Source organism: Zootoca vivipara, chromosome 5 (assembly GCF_965207765.1).
Source record: "Zootoca vivipara chromosome 5, rZooViv2.hap1.1, whole genome shotgun sequence".
Lineage (NCBI taxonomy): Eukaryota > Metazoa > Chordata > Lepidosauria > Squamata > Lacertidae > Zootoca > Zootoca vivipara.
Genome location: NC_142588.1, coordinates 67,551,058 through 67,569,317, shown reverse-complemented (window position 1 = coordinate 67,569,317; position 18,260 = coordinate 67,551,058). Strand labels below are relative to the sequence as shown.

The window sequence follows — 18,260 nt, the reverse complement described above, 5'->3', positions numbered from 1 at the left end:
ATTTTATATTGTGATTTTATCCTGTGAACCATCCTGAGAACTGTGGGTATAGGGTGTTAAGGAGGAGGAGGAGGAGGAGGAGGAGGAGGAGGAGGAGGAGGAGGAGGAGGAGGAGGAGGAGGAGGAGGAAGCCTGTACAATAATGGAAGCTGTGCCAGCTTTTCTTTTATTCCATCATCTAGAACAGAAGTAGCCATGATACTGCTACTTTCCAGAATTTTGGACTACAACTGTCATCAGCTGCAACCAGCACAGCCAATAATTGGGAGTGACAGGAGTCACAGTTTACCATCAGGAGGGCATGATGTCATTGAATCCTGGTTTAGAAACGATAGCAGGCAGCCCTCCTGTCAGCAGCCACTTCCTACCATTGGCTTAGCTCCAGAAAGTAGCAAAAGTATTACATGCAAAGCTTGTGGAGATTTTGCAGAGATACATGTTAGATGTCCAACTTGCATTCAATGAGATGCTTTCCTTTTAAATGGGTGTCAGTTCTATTTTCCTCGGGATATACTGCAGTAATTAGAGCAAAAACTATGAGGGGAGACAGAAGCGGCAAAGCTTCCGTTAAAAGAAAAGCTGTAACAAGCTACTCCCACAGCTATAGAGAAGCTATATATAATAATCTGCCAAGGAAGAATTACCAAATCTTCAAAGTGCTTTTTGCAATCGCTTACAATGGCCTATTATACCAGTCTTAGTTCCTTTTTCTACCAGGGCTTTAAGTGATTTCTTTTTTGAGTTGTAATTTAACATTCTGCAAAACTGCTCTCTGAATGAAACAAATTTCATTCATGTATGTTTGCTGCTTTTACCATGAAAGGGTCTTTTAATTGCTCCCGTTAACTTTTTGGTGAGAACATACAATACAGATATATAAAAAATGGAAAGAATTGTTCAGTCTTCTACAGACATTGTTCTCTGCCTCTTACCAAGGAAGATGCCTTTATTGGTGTCCTTTAGAATCACAGAATTGTAGAGCTGGAAGCAACCCAAAAGGCCATTCACTCCAACCCCCTGAAATGCAGGAATTATAACTGAAGAATCCCTGACAGATGAGCATCCAACCTCTGCTTAGAAACCTCCAATGACGGAAAGTCCACTACCTTCCAAGGTAGTCCACTCCACTGTCAAACAGCTCTTACTGTCACAAAGTTCTTCCTAATGCTTTAGCACTGATGAAGCACTGCTCTTGCACAAATGAACTGGAATTGGACTTGTAACGATGGTTTTCCATGCTGGAAAGAAGTGTGATGCTTGGAAGAAAACTGCCTGCCCTCCAAAACTGCCACACGTGCTTGGAGGAAACCAAACCCAAGAAAGGCTGTGTGAGAAAGGGAAATTCCCACCCTTCCAAAAGCCAGAAGGTTAACCACTGGCTCATCCTGGGAAGTGGTATCTTTGCAATTCCATGGAGATGGCAACCCATGTCCTAGGAGGAGACAGAGGAAGAATCTTCAAAACAAAACTTAATCACACTAATTTAGGGACAATAGTAGCTGGCCTGCACAAGTCATTAAAAGTGTTAGGAAAACCTCAGCGTATCCAAAAGCACAAAAAAACCCTGATATTGCCATTTTAAAAATGCTTACGTTGGAAGTTGTTCATGAAGCAAGCTTGGGCAGCGATCATCCACTCTGCTCGAGTTTCACAGAAGATGGCAATGTTTGTCTTTGGTTGAAGGCCCAACACAGTTAATCCATCTCCAAATTTTTTCGCTTTACTGAAAACATCATCGTACGAGAGCCAAATGTATTTTCCAAGGATAACCTTAATAAATAAAAAGAGACTTTTTAAAAAAAATCACAAACAAGCCTAAGCATGAATAACTGCATTTCTATGTATTTGCTTGCCTTTGTCTTTCATCTCCATGTTTGCTTTCCTATCTAACAATATTTAGATTGACAGGCCCATGAGACGCAGACATGACATTTTGCATAGGTTACTTTCCAAAACTTACCGTGCAGAGTGGTGCTGTATGAATAAAAATACAATAAAGAAAAGGAACAGTATGAAACTGTTTCTGTTCTCCCTAGTAAAGTGAATGGGTTAATTTTGTTATACTGTACCAAACACTGTATTGGTCTGAATATAAGCCTCACTTTTTCCCCAAATTCTGAGCGTGAAAAGTGAAAGTGCGGCTTAAAATTGCAACTTTACAAAAATGGGCTTTTACAGTATCACTGCTGATACAGACATACGGTTAAATGGAACAAAAAAATGTTTCATTGCCGATTTGCAAGCTTGATGCTGTTCATTTGCCATTTGCGGGTGTGAGTGCCTGCGGAATTGTAGCAATTGAATTGTGATTTGCGCTTTTAGCAATTGTATGGTAACTTTTGCGGGCTTGCAAGATCAAAGCCTTAAATTGGCTCGGAGTTACAATTCTACCAACTGCAGCAATTTTCAGCCTGTAGCCCAATTTTAAGCGAGCGGCTTATATTTGGGTAGGTGGAATGTACCAGCGGTAGTATCTCCACCAGAAACCCCCCAGCATCAGGGCATTTTGGAGTGGGGATGGGATGACAGAAGATCCTACGCAGACCTGCCACTGCCACGTGATAGCGACAGGCCCAACCTTGGCTTCCTTGCTGCACCAGCCAGAGAGATGACCCACAAAGGGGCATTTGCCCCTGGACCCCACTTCCTGCCTTGGCTAGCGCAAGTGCGCTGCCAACCAAGGGCTATGACTGCAACAGGCAATTTCCCAAAAGCAGTCTTGCCACTCACAACATCAGGTGGGATTTCAAAGAACTGGAAGAAAGCAGGGAGGGGTGTTCAACATTAGAAAGACATTTCAAATTCAAAACCCAATGACAACTTTGATTTACAGTTTCATACCAGTCTTTTGGACTACGTTTGTGTTTCTAAAAAAGAAAAAAGGACTGAAGCTACTAATATATTACATAAAATCCAGACAATGCTGCTAAAATACATCTAGACTATGTGTTTCCAGATCAGCAAAGCAGGTAAGTTTTTTTCCTGTTAAAGCTTCTACACTGAGCAGCAACTGTGGGTAAAGGCCCATGCTGCACAGTGTTTGCCCCCAGGGCCGTCTTGCGCATATATGGCGCCGTGGTACAGAGATCCCTCCGGCGCCCCCCGACCCGTTTCACGGTGCGGCTGTGGCGGGCGCAGCACGGCTGCCGTGGGCACAGCAGCGTGGCGCCCCCCCTGGCGGCCCGGCACCCTGGCGCCCTGCACCACCCAGCCTTGCCGTAGGGCCGGCCCTGTTTGCCCCGGATCCCAGACCTGCCTTCCTCTTGGTCTCCACTAAGGAACTGAGTGTGGTCGCCAGCCCCCTGCCTCACACCACGACAGCAGCTTTAATAGGAAGAGATTGGGGTGCCTTATCTATGCAATTTCGCACACAGAAGGCTATTTACATACCTAGTGCTGCACAGCACAAGCAAAAAGCTTTCGACAAAAGTGAGGACAAAAAGATAAACACTGCTCTCTAGTGTGTGCTTTTTGTTATAACACTTAAGTACAAATACGGGTCTGCTGTGATCAAAAATAAAGTACATTTCAACGTAGCCATGAGTTTACTAAGATTGTGCTCCTAAGAAGACCTGCTAGGAGTAAGTCCCCACTGCCGTCAATGAGACCTGCATTCAAATCAACACGCACCAAATGGCAACTTGCACCCTTCAGCTTGCATTCCTACATTGAATTAAAAGGAAAGCCTCCTCTTAAGATTCCATACAAGAGTTTTGACAAAAATTATGAACCTTATGTGCCACTTAGGACCCAGAGGAAGAGTACAAATGTTTATTACGCTGCAATTTTCTCCCAAATGTATAAAATTCTATTTTTCAGTTCAAAAGAAATAAACAATTCTCAGATGGGAATGCAGAATTTTGTTGCAAATATCCCCAAAAACTAGCCTTCTGTGTAGATTTTTATGCATAAGCTCTTATGTTTCAGAAATGGAAGGAAAAAGTAAGACAAGCAGTTAAATTCACCAGCAATTATGCACTTGAAAATAAACAGGATGTTATAATCTACACTCGGTTTTTTTTGTTTGTGTTTAAATAAACTAGAACATATCCAATACTGCCATCATATGGAACAAAACAGAATAGCAGCAAAGTGTGCTTGTTCTGATTGCTATTCACCAGAGAGCCTTATTGACATAAACATTATGGACACAGGACAACATTGTCGTAAAACATAAAACCAGATGCTAAAATTATAGGAAGTTAAAAACTAGTTTAAAACCAATAGAAATTAAAAACATACATCAATTGACCATGGGGGGGGGGCGGTGACTGCATGCATAGTTCTGGAGGAAAAGAAGTTTTCAGCATGTTTCTAAGAGTTGGCACAGATGAATTGGTGGCTATGGTTCTTAGTTGTATTTTACAGCTTGGTTTTTGTTTGTTTTTGGTTACTGTGTTTGTATTTGTGAACTGCCCTGAGAACACTTGATCTTAGCTAAAAGGCTTAAAAGCAGTAACAAAAATTATCTAATGGCTTATCTGCATGCATATTTCAATCTGTTTTTAACATCACACCACGCTCGCCATTTCAGTGGTCTAGCACGTTCAATAGAATCATAGAATCATAGAGTTGGAAGAGACCACAAGGGCCATCCAGTCCAACCCCCTGCCAAGCAGGAAACACCATCAAAGCATTCTTGACATATGCCTGTCAAGCTTCTGCTTAAAGACCTCCAAAGAAGGAGACTCCACCACACTCCTTGGTAGCAAATTCCACTGCCGAACAGCTCTTACTGTCAGGAAGTTCTTCCTAATGTTTAGGTGGAATCTTCTTTCTTGTAGCTTGAATCCATTGCTCCGTGCCCGCTTCTCTGGAGCAGCAGAAAACAACCTTTCTCCCTCCTCTATATGACATCCTTTTATATATTTGGACATGGCTATCATATCACCCCTTAATCTTCTCTTCTCCAGGCTAAACAATAAAAGCCAATATGGCTTTTAAAATACTTTATGTGAGCTGTACCAAATGCAATCTGACAACTCTTTTTCCCCTGCTTTAGCCGCCATGTTAACACGGACATGGAGCTGGGAGAATGAGGCTTACTGAAGGAGTAAGTGTTCCAGTTATGAGACTCACTTCTCCGTAGGAGGTTGGGCAGGAGCAACTTGGAAGGTTCTATCGGTTCTCCCCACCCCAAAAAGTGTCACACACACAATTGTGGAGAGGAGGTCAGCTCTGTGGAGTTCGCGGTCCCCCCCTTGACATTATCCAAGCTGCTTTAGAGTGAAAGGGGTAAAGAACTGAACTCTCGCTTCTCTTTCTTCTCACTTCCCAGGTCCAGTTAGGGGGGGGGTTCAAACAGAAGCTCAGAAAGGAAGGCAGCTCTTCATAAAGCTTTGCCAGACACATTATTATAAAAAGTGGGGAAACGTAAGATGACCATTCTGCTAGAGGAAGGCCACGTGGGCTGAAGTGCCCTGGAAAAGCTTGTCCTGGGCTGCACTTCAGGGCCAAAGAACTACAATGCTCCCACAACTCTAAAGTGGCCCACCAGTGGATAAACTCAACATTTTAATCAGATCATTCTTCCCTGCCCCCACCTCTTTTCCTTAAAAAGAAAAATAAGAGAATAAGCAGTTCCATCCCTGCATTTTGCAACTGCCAAGTAGTTTAATAACTTGCATAATAGAATGGCCCAAAGCTCCCTCATACTGAACATTCATTCCACTAATTATGCTTAGAAAATAAACTTACTAAGTAGCTAAGATGTTAATCTATGCTCAAAAGCCGTTTGCAGGCAATAACAACTTGTTTTCTGTAACTTTTCAAGCCAACCAGGAAGAGGGTCATGCACATTTATGAATCACAAGCCCTCGCTGCTCATGAACAGAAGTTTTAGCTGGACTCACTAGGCAGCCGGTATTTGTGGCTGTCCGCAATTATCACCCATCCATCCCCTGCCTCAAGACCTCTGGCAGGAAGAGAGAATGCAAGCAAGGAGGGGCATCTTTTTTCCCTCTCATCTTACATTCAAGGGTATATAAAAAAAAAACAAGAGCACACAGCCCTTGCTTCCCATTAAAATCCTCCATGTGCAACAACAAGAAACTTAAGAGGATTTAAAAAACGGTAAGAGAGCAGTGGTACAAGGGCAATACGACTAATTTCTTCACTGGATGCTGAATGTGAGAAGGAGGGTCTTAACTCAGCAGTAGCATCCAAGGTTAATCCCCAGTCTCTCTATATGGGGATGGTAAAAGACCCCTGAAGATGGACTGGCCAGGCATTAACACATTTTCCTTTGTTTTAAGAAAATGGTAAGAAAGTCAAAAACTGGCTCAGTGTATAATGTTTGTTTTGTTTTGTTTATTAATAGTTATAACAACAATTTTAATAGAGTAATGGCTGTGGAATTAATGAGCACTCCTACATCTTCTGAATTCTAATAATGCTACTCTATCGGCATAATTTAAGCTATGTTTAACACCATATCCCAGTTACGTGATTCTCCAGAAACAGAAGACTTTAAATGGAGAATGGAAAGTGACTGCTGGGACAGAAAATAAAGACAGCTACTGAACAGATCTGTAAGAAACCTGTACCTCCATGCTAGGAAGGGATTCCTCAACCAGACTTTAAAATCACAAGAGCACTCCTCCCTTTTACAAAGGACATACAGTGTCGTCGTTCACATTACCTGCACAGGTAATGGCCATTTTGCTGTGCAGCTAAGCCAGTTTTTGGCTTTGCGTTGTCATTTGAACCCAGTCTCCTAGTTTAGCTCTCCCAAACAAACCACAAGTTGTGAATCTTGGGGCAACCTTTTGTCACAGCTCTTGGCATGTCTGGAAAGAGCTAACCCACAAGCCCATGTCTGAATTACACATTAAGCCAAACCATGGCCTGGTTCAGTACAGCGACAAAACAATCAGGGAGGAGCAAAACTGTACCATTCTTTTCTGTGGCAGTTTGCTTGCTTGCACTAAGCCAAGCTATGTCCTGGGTTTACCTATGCACTGGGCCAATATTTTCGAAGCACTGGAACTAAATGGAGAATGTTGAGTTTAACTCCTGCACATGGAAGTGTCTACCAACACCAAAATGCCCACTAGAGCACCTGGAACTGTTTTGGAGAAGAAAAAGATGGGGCATGAGCAACTTACACTGATTCTTTCCTTCACCAAAATGAGCCAAGAGAAAAAGTCACAGGACTTGGAGTTGGGAGGTGTTGGTCTGTCAAATACAAGTATTTTCTCTGCAGTGTATGGAGAACTTGTGCAAACAGATCTTTGCATTCAGGACAGTTGTCAAAAAGGGAGGAGCAGATGCCATCAGTAACTTGGCAATGGGATTTCTGGGTTCATGAAAACAAATTAAAAACCCACTTAAGCCATGCATCATTGATTCTCTACTATCATAAGGAAGTCTGAAGACTCCAGCCATTTCCCACAGTGCTATTTCCCACAAACTATTATGTGGCCTGTGGGGGCCCTCCAAGATTCCAGGCAATTGCTGCCCCGGGCATCCTTTCCTTCTTGTCCCCTCCACCATTTAAGCTTGGGAACTTCTCCCAGCAAGGGTCCAAGTCAACAAAGTTTGGAAAAACTAGAGCAACAGTCGATGACTATCAGCCATAAAAATGTACCCACCTCCGTGAATTCGATTACTTAAAGTTTGAGGTGGCACTATCCCACCCAAAGGTAGCAAACATACAAATTACCCATCAAGACCCAGGAGATTTGTGAGAACTCATCTGTAGCCAACTGTTCTGAAAAAGGTCCACTCAGTAGACATGCTTCCCTCTGTCAAATATCAAACTTACCAAAGAGCACTATTGTATTTAAATTTGCCGCAAAAACATACGCTAGCCTGCTTTCCATACCATGACTGCACATACACTGTCTATACTCCTTCCTTACAACATAAAAGATTGTACACTAGGAGCTGGGAACCTGTGGCCCCTCTTGATGTTGGCAGACTTCCCAAAGCCCATGAGTGCCAGCCAGCATGGTGAACAGGCAGGGATGATGGGATATGTAGTTCAGCAATATGTGGAGGGTTACAGGTTCCTCACCCCTGCTTCACATTCCATTTTAAAAAGGGATGTTTTAAAAAAGACGGAAACATAGCATACCTTTTTAAAAACCTTTCCAGATGTCTGGATTTCATCTTCCTCCTTCAAGACTTCCCTTGTTCCCAGGAGTTTTCTGTCCTTAAATTTACTCCTAGCATACTTGAAAGCTTTGTCGAGTGTATCACAACCGGGGTATAATACAGATGCTAAGCAATGCAAACTGTTAACAGATCTGTATGCACTGCCTGGCCTGCAACTCACAGGTTTAGCTTTCATTTGCTTTGACTTGGCTATGACGTGTCTTGCTCCAGAAAATAAAAACCATGGAATAAAAGTTATAACTGTGTAAAGGAAGATTACGAAGTTTATAAAATAAAGAAGCAATGGGTTGATATCATGCTTTAGCTTCATAGCATCCATTTTTGAAGATTTCATGCTCTACTGTGTAGCTTACAAAGTGTATCACAAAAAGATCAATGAAGTCCTGAAACAGAAAAGGGGGGAAACTATGATCACATAATAATAATAATAATAATAATAATAATAATAATAATAATAATAATAATAATAAATAAATAAATAAATAAATAAATAATTTATTATTTGTTCCCCAGCCAATCTGGGCGGCTTACAACGAAGATTTAAAATACATTAAAATGTCACACATTAAAAACTTCCCTGAACAGGGCTGCCTTCAGATGTCTTCTAAATGTAAGGTAGTTATTTATCTCTTCGACATCTGATGGGAGGGCGTTCCACAGAGCGGGTGCCACTACCAAGAAGGCCCTCTGCCTAGTTCCCTGTAGCTTTGCTTCTTGCAGTGAGGGAACCGCCAGAAGGCCCTCAGCGCTGGACCTCAGTGTCCGGGCAGAACAATGGTGGTGGAGGTATACTGGGCCGAGGCCATTTAGGGCTTTAAAGATCAACACCAACACTTTGAATTGTGCTCGGAAACATACTGGGAGCCAATGTAAGTCTTTCAGGACCGGTGTTATAGGGTCTCGGCAGCCGCCCCCAGTCACCAGTCTAGCTGCCACATTCTGGATTAGTTGTAGTTTTCGGGTCACCTTCTAAGTAGCCCCACGTAGAGCACCCTACAGTAGTCCAAGCGGGAGATAACTAGAGCATGCACCACTCTGGCGAGACACTCCGTGGGCAGGTAGGGTCTCAGCCTGCGTACCAGATGGAGCTGGTAGACAGCTGCCCTGGACACAGAATTGACCTGCGCCTCCATGGACATTGACCGCATTGACTTAGGTTTCGTTATTAAAACTCATATTCCATTTATGGAATTATAACAAAGTTTAAAAGGCCAAGCCAAAGTGGAGAGGTTTAATGTTTGAGCATCTTTTATGTATGAGTCCCCCATGTTTGATTCAGAGCACCTCCAGATAAAGGGTTCTGAGGTAGGGAAACTGAGAAAGACATTTACCTACCCCTCCTCTCTACACAGGTCCCTCTTCCACCTCGTTTTCTTTAACCAAATTTTTCACGACGAACTCATAAAATCACAGAATTGTGTGGCTAATTGTCAAATGAAGGTTAGCACTTTCCTCCAAGGGTTCCTGGTTCATCTAATCAAAGTTCACAACAGCAGCCCAATTGACAAATGATGTTTAGCCCTTTGCCTCCAAGCGACGGCTGACAAACCTACTTCAAACCGTAGTTGAAAGGCAAACTGCTGCCAAGTGGTTGATCATGATAAAATGATTAGATAAACCACGAAGCGTAGATGGAAAGATGCATTTCAGGAACGAAGAGTCTGCATCACATTCTCAAGCCTCCGAACCATGATTTGGAAAATGTGTTTAGGACATCTGAATTGAGCCCACATAAAGAAGCCTGTGAACAATGTTAAGACCTCATAAAGTCAAATATATGTTGTTCAAAAGGATAGTACAAAATTTGCAGTAAACCTAAAAGATTCATTCTTAGGATATACTCAAAAATAAATGGCAAAAAACCCAAAATCTTTTCCCCCCCAAAAAGCACAGGAAACTGAAATATTCTACTGAATCTGCATAGCTCACAATTTCCTACCAAACTGACTAGCAGCAGCCCTCCTATCCAGTACTTACTGCAAATTATAGACATACATTAAAGCTAAATTAAGCAAGGAATATGAATGATACATTCAGTGTTTACAAATATCCTTTATTTTCTTAAATAAGGACCGTTTTTTGAACATTGAGAAATGGCACATCATCATAAAGGGTCATCTTGCTTGTTGCTTGTTCACCTTACTTACCGAGCCATATTGCTATGTGGCCTATAAATATATGTTTAATTCACTGGCAGAACTTGCATTAACACCTTCTGTAATACCTGTAAGAAAGCAAGAGAAATGGTATGCTTTTAGCTCACAAATCAAAGTTCAGCTCACAAACTTTCACCAATTATCATAATACATTCATAGTACTTCAAATGAATATTACTATAAGCTATAATAAGCTATCTGAAAAATGATGGGATAAAAATATACTACAATTCTAAATATTTTACATAAAATTACATTTCACAATTATTAACCAAGGCTACCACAATATTTAGCAAACCCAACCCGACCAACCTTTCTGCATGTGTTCTGGAGTAAACAAGCTACAGACAAGCCTGGCTAATGCTATTAAGATTGTGGTCAAAATCTACAAACTAGGTGATATGCAAACTTTTACACAGAACTCTTCAACAAACAGTCATACTATCGATACAATTGAATTTAAGCACTTAACGTTGCACAATGTGCAGTAAAAGACCTAAATAATATAGGAGTCATAACCATAACAAAGAAAATAATGGCTAAATGTGCTAATATCAATATTTAAATGGATGCTAAACGGCCTGGGAGAACAGGAAAATCCCTGCCTGGCACCAGAACATTAGAGAAAATTCTGCCAACCTATTTCAGACAGCAATTAGCATCCATGAATTTTTGTGGCACTTTACTTTTAAAAACTAACGAATTTATGAAGTTGATTAAGGATTCCTTTCTTCAGGAAAAGAGAAAGCAATGCCAGTAGCCCCAATTTCTGTCCTGAAATATAGAGGCAAAGTAGAAGGCTTGATGGCAATTTCTGTATACTTCTAGTAAACAATTCAAGTAAGGATTTGGGCAGGGAGATTGTACCTGTGGGCTTGGTCATAAAAGGCCCACAGGCCCACTGGACAAAAAGATCAGCTGTATCTTCCCCATTGTTCAGTTCCTCTACTAATTAACAACTACTTGTTGTAGCGCAGGTCTTAATTTCTAAAGGCTCTCTTTCCTGTCTCTCTCCGACAGTGTGGGCATCTAGGTTGAACAGAAGATACTGGCGTTGTTCTAGTGCAGGCATCCCCAAACTTCGGCCCTCCAGATGTTTTGGCCTACAACTCCCATGATCCCTAGCTAACAGGACCAGTGTTTGGGGAAGATGGGAATTGTAGTCCAAAACATCTGGAGGGCCGAAGTTTGGGGACGCCTGTTCTAGTGCCACAACCTTGGTCTTTCCTCTTCGGTGGAAATGGTCTGAAGGACTAATGGGTGCTCCAACTCCTGCAGGAACTGCCACCTTTGTGCTGGCCTATTTTCATCTGGCCTGGGTGGGTGGGGCCCTGACTGACTCCAGCTACAAGAGGTGGTGCTGTGGCAGTGGCAGCGGCCAGAGACCTGTTTATCCTGTGACCTGACCCCTGAAATATTTCCTACTATGGATGCTTAGAAGCTAACAGGGATGGATATTAGTTACAGGTAGGTAGCCGTGTTGGTCTGACGTAGTCGAAACAAACAAACAAAAATTCCTTCCAGTAGCACCTTAGAGAACAACTAAGTTTGTCATAGGTATGAGCTTTCGTGTGCATGCACACTTCTTCAGATACATTGAAACAGAAGTCACCAGACCCTTATATATAGTGGGAGGGTGGGGAGGTGTATTACTCAGAAGGGTGGTGGGAATGGGTGATTGGCTGATAGGAGTGGGACTGTTAACGACTGCAAAAAAAAAATCAGAAACAGATGGAAAGAGAAGTTGCTGGACTGCAACTCATTACCAAGCTTAAAACCATGGAGAGACCTGGTCTGAATAAGGACATTGGATTCTTATCTCATTATACATGATAAAGCTTTCTTCAGCCATCTCACCCCTTGCTTTTTCCTGCAAGACCAACTGCAGTCGTTAACAGTAGTCAACAGGTTTACCACTCCTATCAGCCAATCACCTATTCCCACCACCCTTCTGAGTAATACCCCTCCCCACCCTCTGACTATACATAAGGGTCTGGTGACTTCTGTTTCAGTGTATCTGAAGAAGTGTGCATGCACACGAAAGCTCATACCAATGACAAACTTAGTTGGTCTCTAAGGTGCTACTGGAAGGAATTATTATTATTATTATTTGGTAGGGACGGATATTGTGTTTGTTTGTTTTGTTGGGGTCAAGATTTGTGGGTTTTTTTTGCTGTTATTGGTAGTATGATATTTGCTGTTATGGGTATTATTCAGCTAAGTTTTAGTCAGGATAGACCCACTGAAATTAACAAACTTAACTTAGTCATCTTCATTAATTCCTATGGTTCCACTATGAGGAAAACTTAGTTGAATACCACCCTATGTTTTTTTTTAATATAGTTAGACCTTGTTTTGAATTATGTGCAAGTTTAATTTTACTGTAAACTTAATGAGATGTTTTCCTTAATTCATGATAAGGCTTAACAATGACGATAAAAAATAGGGTGATTTTACAAAAAATATAACAAGATTTAAGTAATTAAGTAACAGCCACTGTGGTACAGTGGTTAAAGTACTGCACTAGGTAGGACCTGGAAGTCCAGTATTCAAATCCCCACCTAGCCATGAAACCCATTGGGTGACCTTGGGCCAGTTACTATCTGTTAACCTGACCTATGCCACAAGGGTGATGTGGGGATAAAATGGAGAGAGGGAAGCATGTACAGTATACCATATTGAGCTCTTGGGGGGACGGGGGACGGAGGTGGGCTACCAACAACATTTTTTCCTGGGAATTTGATTTCCCTGAAATTGCTACTTGTGAGTTTCCAGAAAGTATACCACATGGTGTATATTCTCCATCTCGAAGAAAGAACACAAACCATGGCAATCATTTTAGGTTTCCATAACAAAGAACAAGTTTCAAAGGCCCACTCTTCAGCACAGCTAAAATTAAAATATATTAAAAAAATACTAATGTATTTTAAGAGCAGTTATTCCTCAAGAGCACCTGCTCACTCTCGTTGTTATTAGAGATAAAACGAGTAGTCCCAGTCAACTCTGAAATACAAGGGGGTCAAGGAGAAGGCAGATTGATTCCCCAGTTCACCCTTTCTAAGCTGCACCCTGGTACCAAGGAGCAAGGTGGCTTATATAGTCTTTCTTTGCTTTATTTTGCCCACAAACTCTTTGGTGACATACTATTTTATGGATGCAGCTTTAAATAATTTTTTGCCAGGTTCCACTCAAGTATTAGATTAAAGTGTCTGCTTCAAAGAAAATGTGTTTTAGGATTTATTCAAAATCAGTCTGTCCAGAGTTCTGGGAAATGCACTGACTAATCCCATTATACAATTATTATACAATAATTACTTTCAGAGGTACGGTTCTTAAATGGGAAAGTGGGGGGAAATCCAGATAAAAATGTGTTTACCAGCTGATCTGATAATCCTGTGACGAACAATTAAACTAGAATAAAGCACAAAGTGTCAAGACAAAGAAACCTTAAATGACTTCTCATTGTTGTGGTTGGTACCGATGGAACAGCAGTTTCTAGACGCTTCAGTCTCAGCTGAGTATTTCACCCACAACGTTGCAGAAATCTAAAGACAAAAATGTGAAACTAAATTAAAGCTACAATAAAAAACTAATTGCTGCCCTTTCACCTAAATAGATGCAAGATCCAACCTGCAAATTTTCCAAGTTGCACTACATTAATTAGATACCGACAAAATGCAATTACTGCCATGGTACCCCATAGTCCATTGCATCACATTTTATTTATTTCCTGGATTTGTTCTCACCAACACAGCGTTCAGGAAGGCTCACAACCCAAAAAACCCTAAAACCTAACATCCAAGACTAAGCAATTATGCATCATATTGATTCCAATTTATCCAACTATGAGACGTGCACCATCCACTCAAATCTGGATTCTGTTGGTTACTAGTCCATGCCTAACAGATCATGCTCATCTACCACCACGTGTGGTATTCCATTTTTGGTACATTACAGTGAACATTTTTTTTATATAATTTGCCAGTACTCTAAAATTTGAGTCCTGCTCACAGCAGTGGGTGCAGACAACCAGCTGCCTACAGTTAGGAACTGGCACAGAAAACATCTTCAGGTGCTTCTCTTGCAGATACCACACAGCCCACTATCTCAGAGAAATTAAATCACAATGGCCTGTATCCTCCAAATAGCAAAAATGTGTACTTAACAATTTCAAACATGCAAGAACAACATGCTGAAAGACTGGGCTTACTGATGGGCTTAACAAAACAATTCTCTCTTCAACTTTTGCACAAATGTCCGAAGGAAGGCCATCTGCCCCCCAAGATCATAAGGTGAGAATAAAAAAAAAATAAATCAAAAATGCTTAAAACTACAAGAACTTCTAGTGTACAGTTCTCATTTTTGGTAGGTAAGTGGTTTGTCTGGGTTTTAAAAAAATAATTAGAATCACCTTGACAATCGCTGAACCTTGATAAGGTTTATTCTTTTTTAACAATAGCATTCAACTCAGTTTGCAACAGTCAAATCTAATATGGAATAATGAGCTTTTGCTGGATAACTCAGTCATATGGATCTAAATCTCAGGGTCGTGGGTTCGAGCCCCACACTGAGAAAAAAATTACTGTACTGTATTGTAGGGGGTTGAACTAGATGACCCTTGTGGTCCCTTCCAATTCTATGGTTCTATGGTAATATGAGAGTGAAGTCCTACGGCACAGTTTCTCAAACTGCAATCCATGGATTCCATTCTGATGGTCTAAGGAAAAGTTATGGAATGTTTGATAATATCTGTACTTGGTTCTGAACTTGGTTGGGTTTTTTTTCTGAGAACAGTGCATGAGACTGTTTACACAGAGTCAAATTATCAAAAAGATTAACAAGGACCCATGATTATCAGAATTGTTATTATCAATTTAATTTATACACAATTTAAGCATACACAAAATGATTAAATATCTAAATGATGCTGGTGTTGAAGGGGGGATAATATTGCACTTCATATTTAATCCAGAAACAAAACCTGAATATATATTTTTCTAGCTTGGTATCACCATACTTGCTACATACTTTTATTTGGTTGCAATAGCCTGCATATGTTATCATCAGATGCACTTCGCTAGCGTACATGGTTGGGTATTTTGTGGCTGTCAGCTATGTGTTTAAGGGTTTCACTTGGTAGAGTTAAACATGGAAGGGAAACAATGTCTAAGTCCATCCAGTACATGATGTGAATTTATAGCTGTTAATGAAAAGGAAACACCCACTTAAAACACAATCCTGCCCACAGTTGCTCCCCTGCACCTTTTACAGGACCAAAGTACAATGCAGAGCAGAAGTAAAAAAATGCATGTGGTATCAGCTAAAGCCAGTGTAGGGTAATGGTTAGTGATGGACTAAGACTTGGGAGACCACCCAGCTCAAAACCCTATTCAGTCATAAAGTTCATTAAGTGGCCTTGGGCCTGTCACCATCACTCATCCTCATAACAACCCTGTGAGGTAGGTTAGACTAACATGAGGAGAAGGATAATTATGTATGCCACCTTGAGTTCCTTGGAGGAAAGGTGGACTATAAAGGTAATAAAAAAAATAGTATTTTAACAAATGCACCTTGCTATTAATTTTACATATTTATCATAAAGTTTTTGCTCATTATACAATTTAATTTTACTACCTGCTGAACTTTCTGTGCACTGCTCAGTTGCATTTCAGGGCTATACTGTAAACAAAGAAAAATATGTCACAAAATTACTTTGCTGTAACATATATCAGGCTCCACAGTGAACCAGCAAACCATTTGCTTCTGCCCCAGTTTGGGGGGTGACAATATAGAAAAATACTGTAATGGATTGAAAACACCCAGATACAAAATTTAAGCTACTGATCTATTTTATATGTACTTCACATACAATCCTATGTGTGTCTACTAAGTGTGATGGGAGTTAAATTGGTCTTACATTCTGGTGTGTGATTGCAACCTTAGCCTGCAATCCTATGCACATTTACTTGGGAGACTGGATCAGTGTACATAGGAATGCAGTCAGTCTTCAGCTACTTCAACAACTAGCAGCAGTAACAGGTGTTGGGTGAGAAGCCTGGTGATAATCTAGCCCCATCAAAAGCTATGGGGCACAGTATTCCAGGGGAAACTGTCAAATCCGAAACTAATTACGTTAATTAAAGGAAAGATTATTTGGGGCGTTTCATTTTCGATAGCACACGTGCCTTAATGTTTTTTTTCCTTCCGCTGTGCTTGTGACTCGCTATCTTAAAACCCAAAAACAAGTAGTGGGGATAAGCATCTTAAAATTGGAGCTAAAATCAAAGAACGGAACAATCGCCTTTCGCCATTCATTTCTAACAGGGGAACAGGATAGCGTTGGGGCCACTTGTACTGTATATATATAGTTGGGGGGGGGGGGAGTTGGCGAAGAGAAGGCGCTGAGTGAGCCGAGTGACGCTTGCTTGGCGTCTTTCAGCATCGTCACCCGGATGACGGAGGAGACGCAGCGCTGTTTCTAAAGGTGCAACTCTGGCTGGGGTGCAAACCTTACCTGGCCAAGTGGGATCACTTGTGGGCGGGAGGGAGGGAAGGCGACCTTCGTCCCCCCCCCGCCCTCCCCCACCCGCTAGGTGTACCAGGCAACACCCACTGCCATCCGATCCCTTGTCCCGGGGGTTGAGAGCAGCCTCGGAGGAGGAGGCGTTGCCGTGGAAACGGAAAATCCGCTTTGTGACGCGGTTCGAACAGTGGCCGCTTCCCTCTAGCCCGCCCCTCCCCATCCGAGACCCAGACAAAAGGAGCCGCTCTGAGCCCACGTGGCTGCAAGCCTGTTCTCCGCCCCCCTCGAGGGAGCGCCGCGCATCTGGGAAACGTGGCTTCACGCGCATTCCACAGGGGTTCGGTGTCAAAAGATAAGCAAGGTTTGGCTGCCGGGTTGGAGCCCTACCTTCTAAGGTGAGGCTGCGGTTGTTTCAGTGGGGTGAAAGGGAAAAGCTCCGCTATGGAGCTCCCAGTAGTTTTAAGGAAGCCGATTTCACGTTTCTGCACAGGAGCGGGGAGCGGGAAACGCCCAACGAGCCCATCACGAGTTTAGGAGAGCTGCAACATGCTTTAGGTGCGATCTCACAAACTTTTAGGATTTTCCCTGGTTACGTTTCAATGCAGCTATATGAGTGTCGATTAAACTGCCTTGTGTTGGTTTTTACGGGTCTCCTATGCTTCTTCATGCAACGCTTTTCCTGAACTTTTCGTCTATTAAAGTTTGGACTACAGTTCCCATCATCTTGGGCTCACTGGCCTGGCTGGCTGGGGCTGCTGGGACATGAAGTGCAACAATGTCTGGAGGACCAGTTTCCTCATCCCTTGGGCAAGTCCTGTCACCATGTTTGACAATCTGCACTCTGCATGTTTGACAATCTGCACATGTTTGACAAGGCTGGTATGCAGCCTAATGGACTGGAATGCTTAATTCAATTTCAAACTCTATTTTTGTAATGAAACGGCAAAAGTAAAGTGAAATAGATCTTTTACCAGGATAGTCATCAAAACTATATAATCTGAGCAAGTCAACAGCAAATTGGGGCATGTGAAGGTAAACAAAGTGTTATAAAGATAGATGACATAGGTGTTTTACTCTGGAGCTTTATATTAGCTCACCGGGATAGTAAACATTAAATGTTGATTGCCACACAAAAGCAATACAGTCTAGTGATCTGTGAAATGACCATGTATTGGGCACACCAACAGCCTTAAGATTTTATTTGGCAAATATTTTATTAATATGCCTTTAGACTCAAAATTTCCATGTTGGCTTTTAAAATTATAAACAAGCTTTCAGGCAAAACAAGTTTTCACACTATAAAAAGGTAGCAATTGTGGGGTCTTCTTATTCATTCTACATTGCAGCAAAATAAAAAAAATTCCTTCAGTAGCACCTTAAAGACCAACTAAGTTTTTTATTTTGGTATGAGCTTTCGTGTGCATGCACACTTCTTCAGATTGCAGCAGTTGTCTTTAGCAAAG

General features: G+C 41.7%; 1 protein-coding gene across 6 annotated transcripts in view; it reads right to left on the bottom strand.

Moving 5' to 3' along the window:
• The window catches only part of ACSL3 (acyl-CoA synthetase long chain family member 3), a 60,840-nt gene that overhangs the window by 28,285 nt on the left and 14,295 nt on the right, over positions 1–18,260 (bottom strand). For 2 of the 6 annotated variants that reach the window (XM_088670835.1, XM_088670838.1), the window contains exons 2-5: positions 13,721–13,819; positions 10,266–10,342; positions 8,078–8,501; positions 1,593–1,770 (exon numbers count right to left, since the gene is read on the bottom strand). In XM_088670835.1, coding sequence (XP_088526961.1) covers positions 1,593–1,770; positions 8,078–8,452 — 553 coding nt within the window. In that variant the 5' untranslated portion in view covers positions 8,453–8,501; positions 10,266–10,342; positions 13,721–13,819. Of the gene's footprint in view, positions 1–1,592; positions 1,771–8,077; positions 8,502–10,265; positions 10,343–13,650; positions 13,820–15,908; positions 15,954–18,260 lie in introns of all 6 variants that reach the window. The other 4 variants (XM_088670840.1, XM_088670836.1, XM_088670837.1 and 1 more) reach the window with 4 other exon arrangements.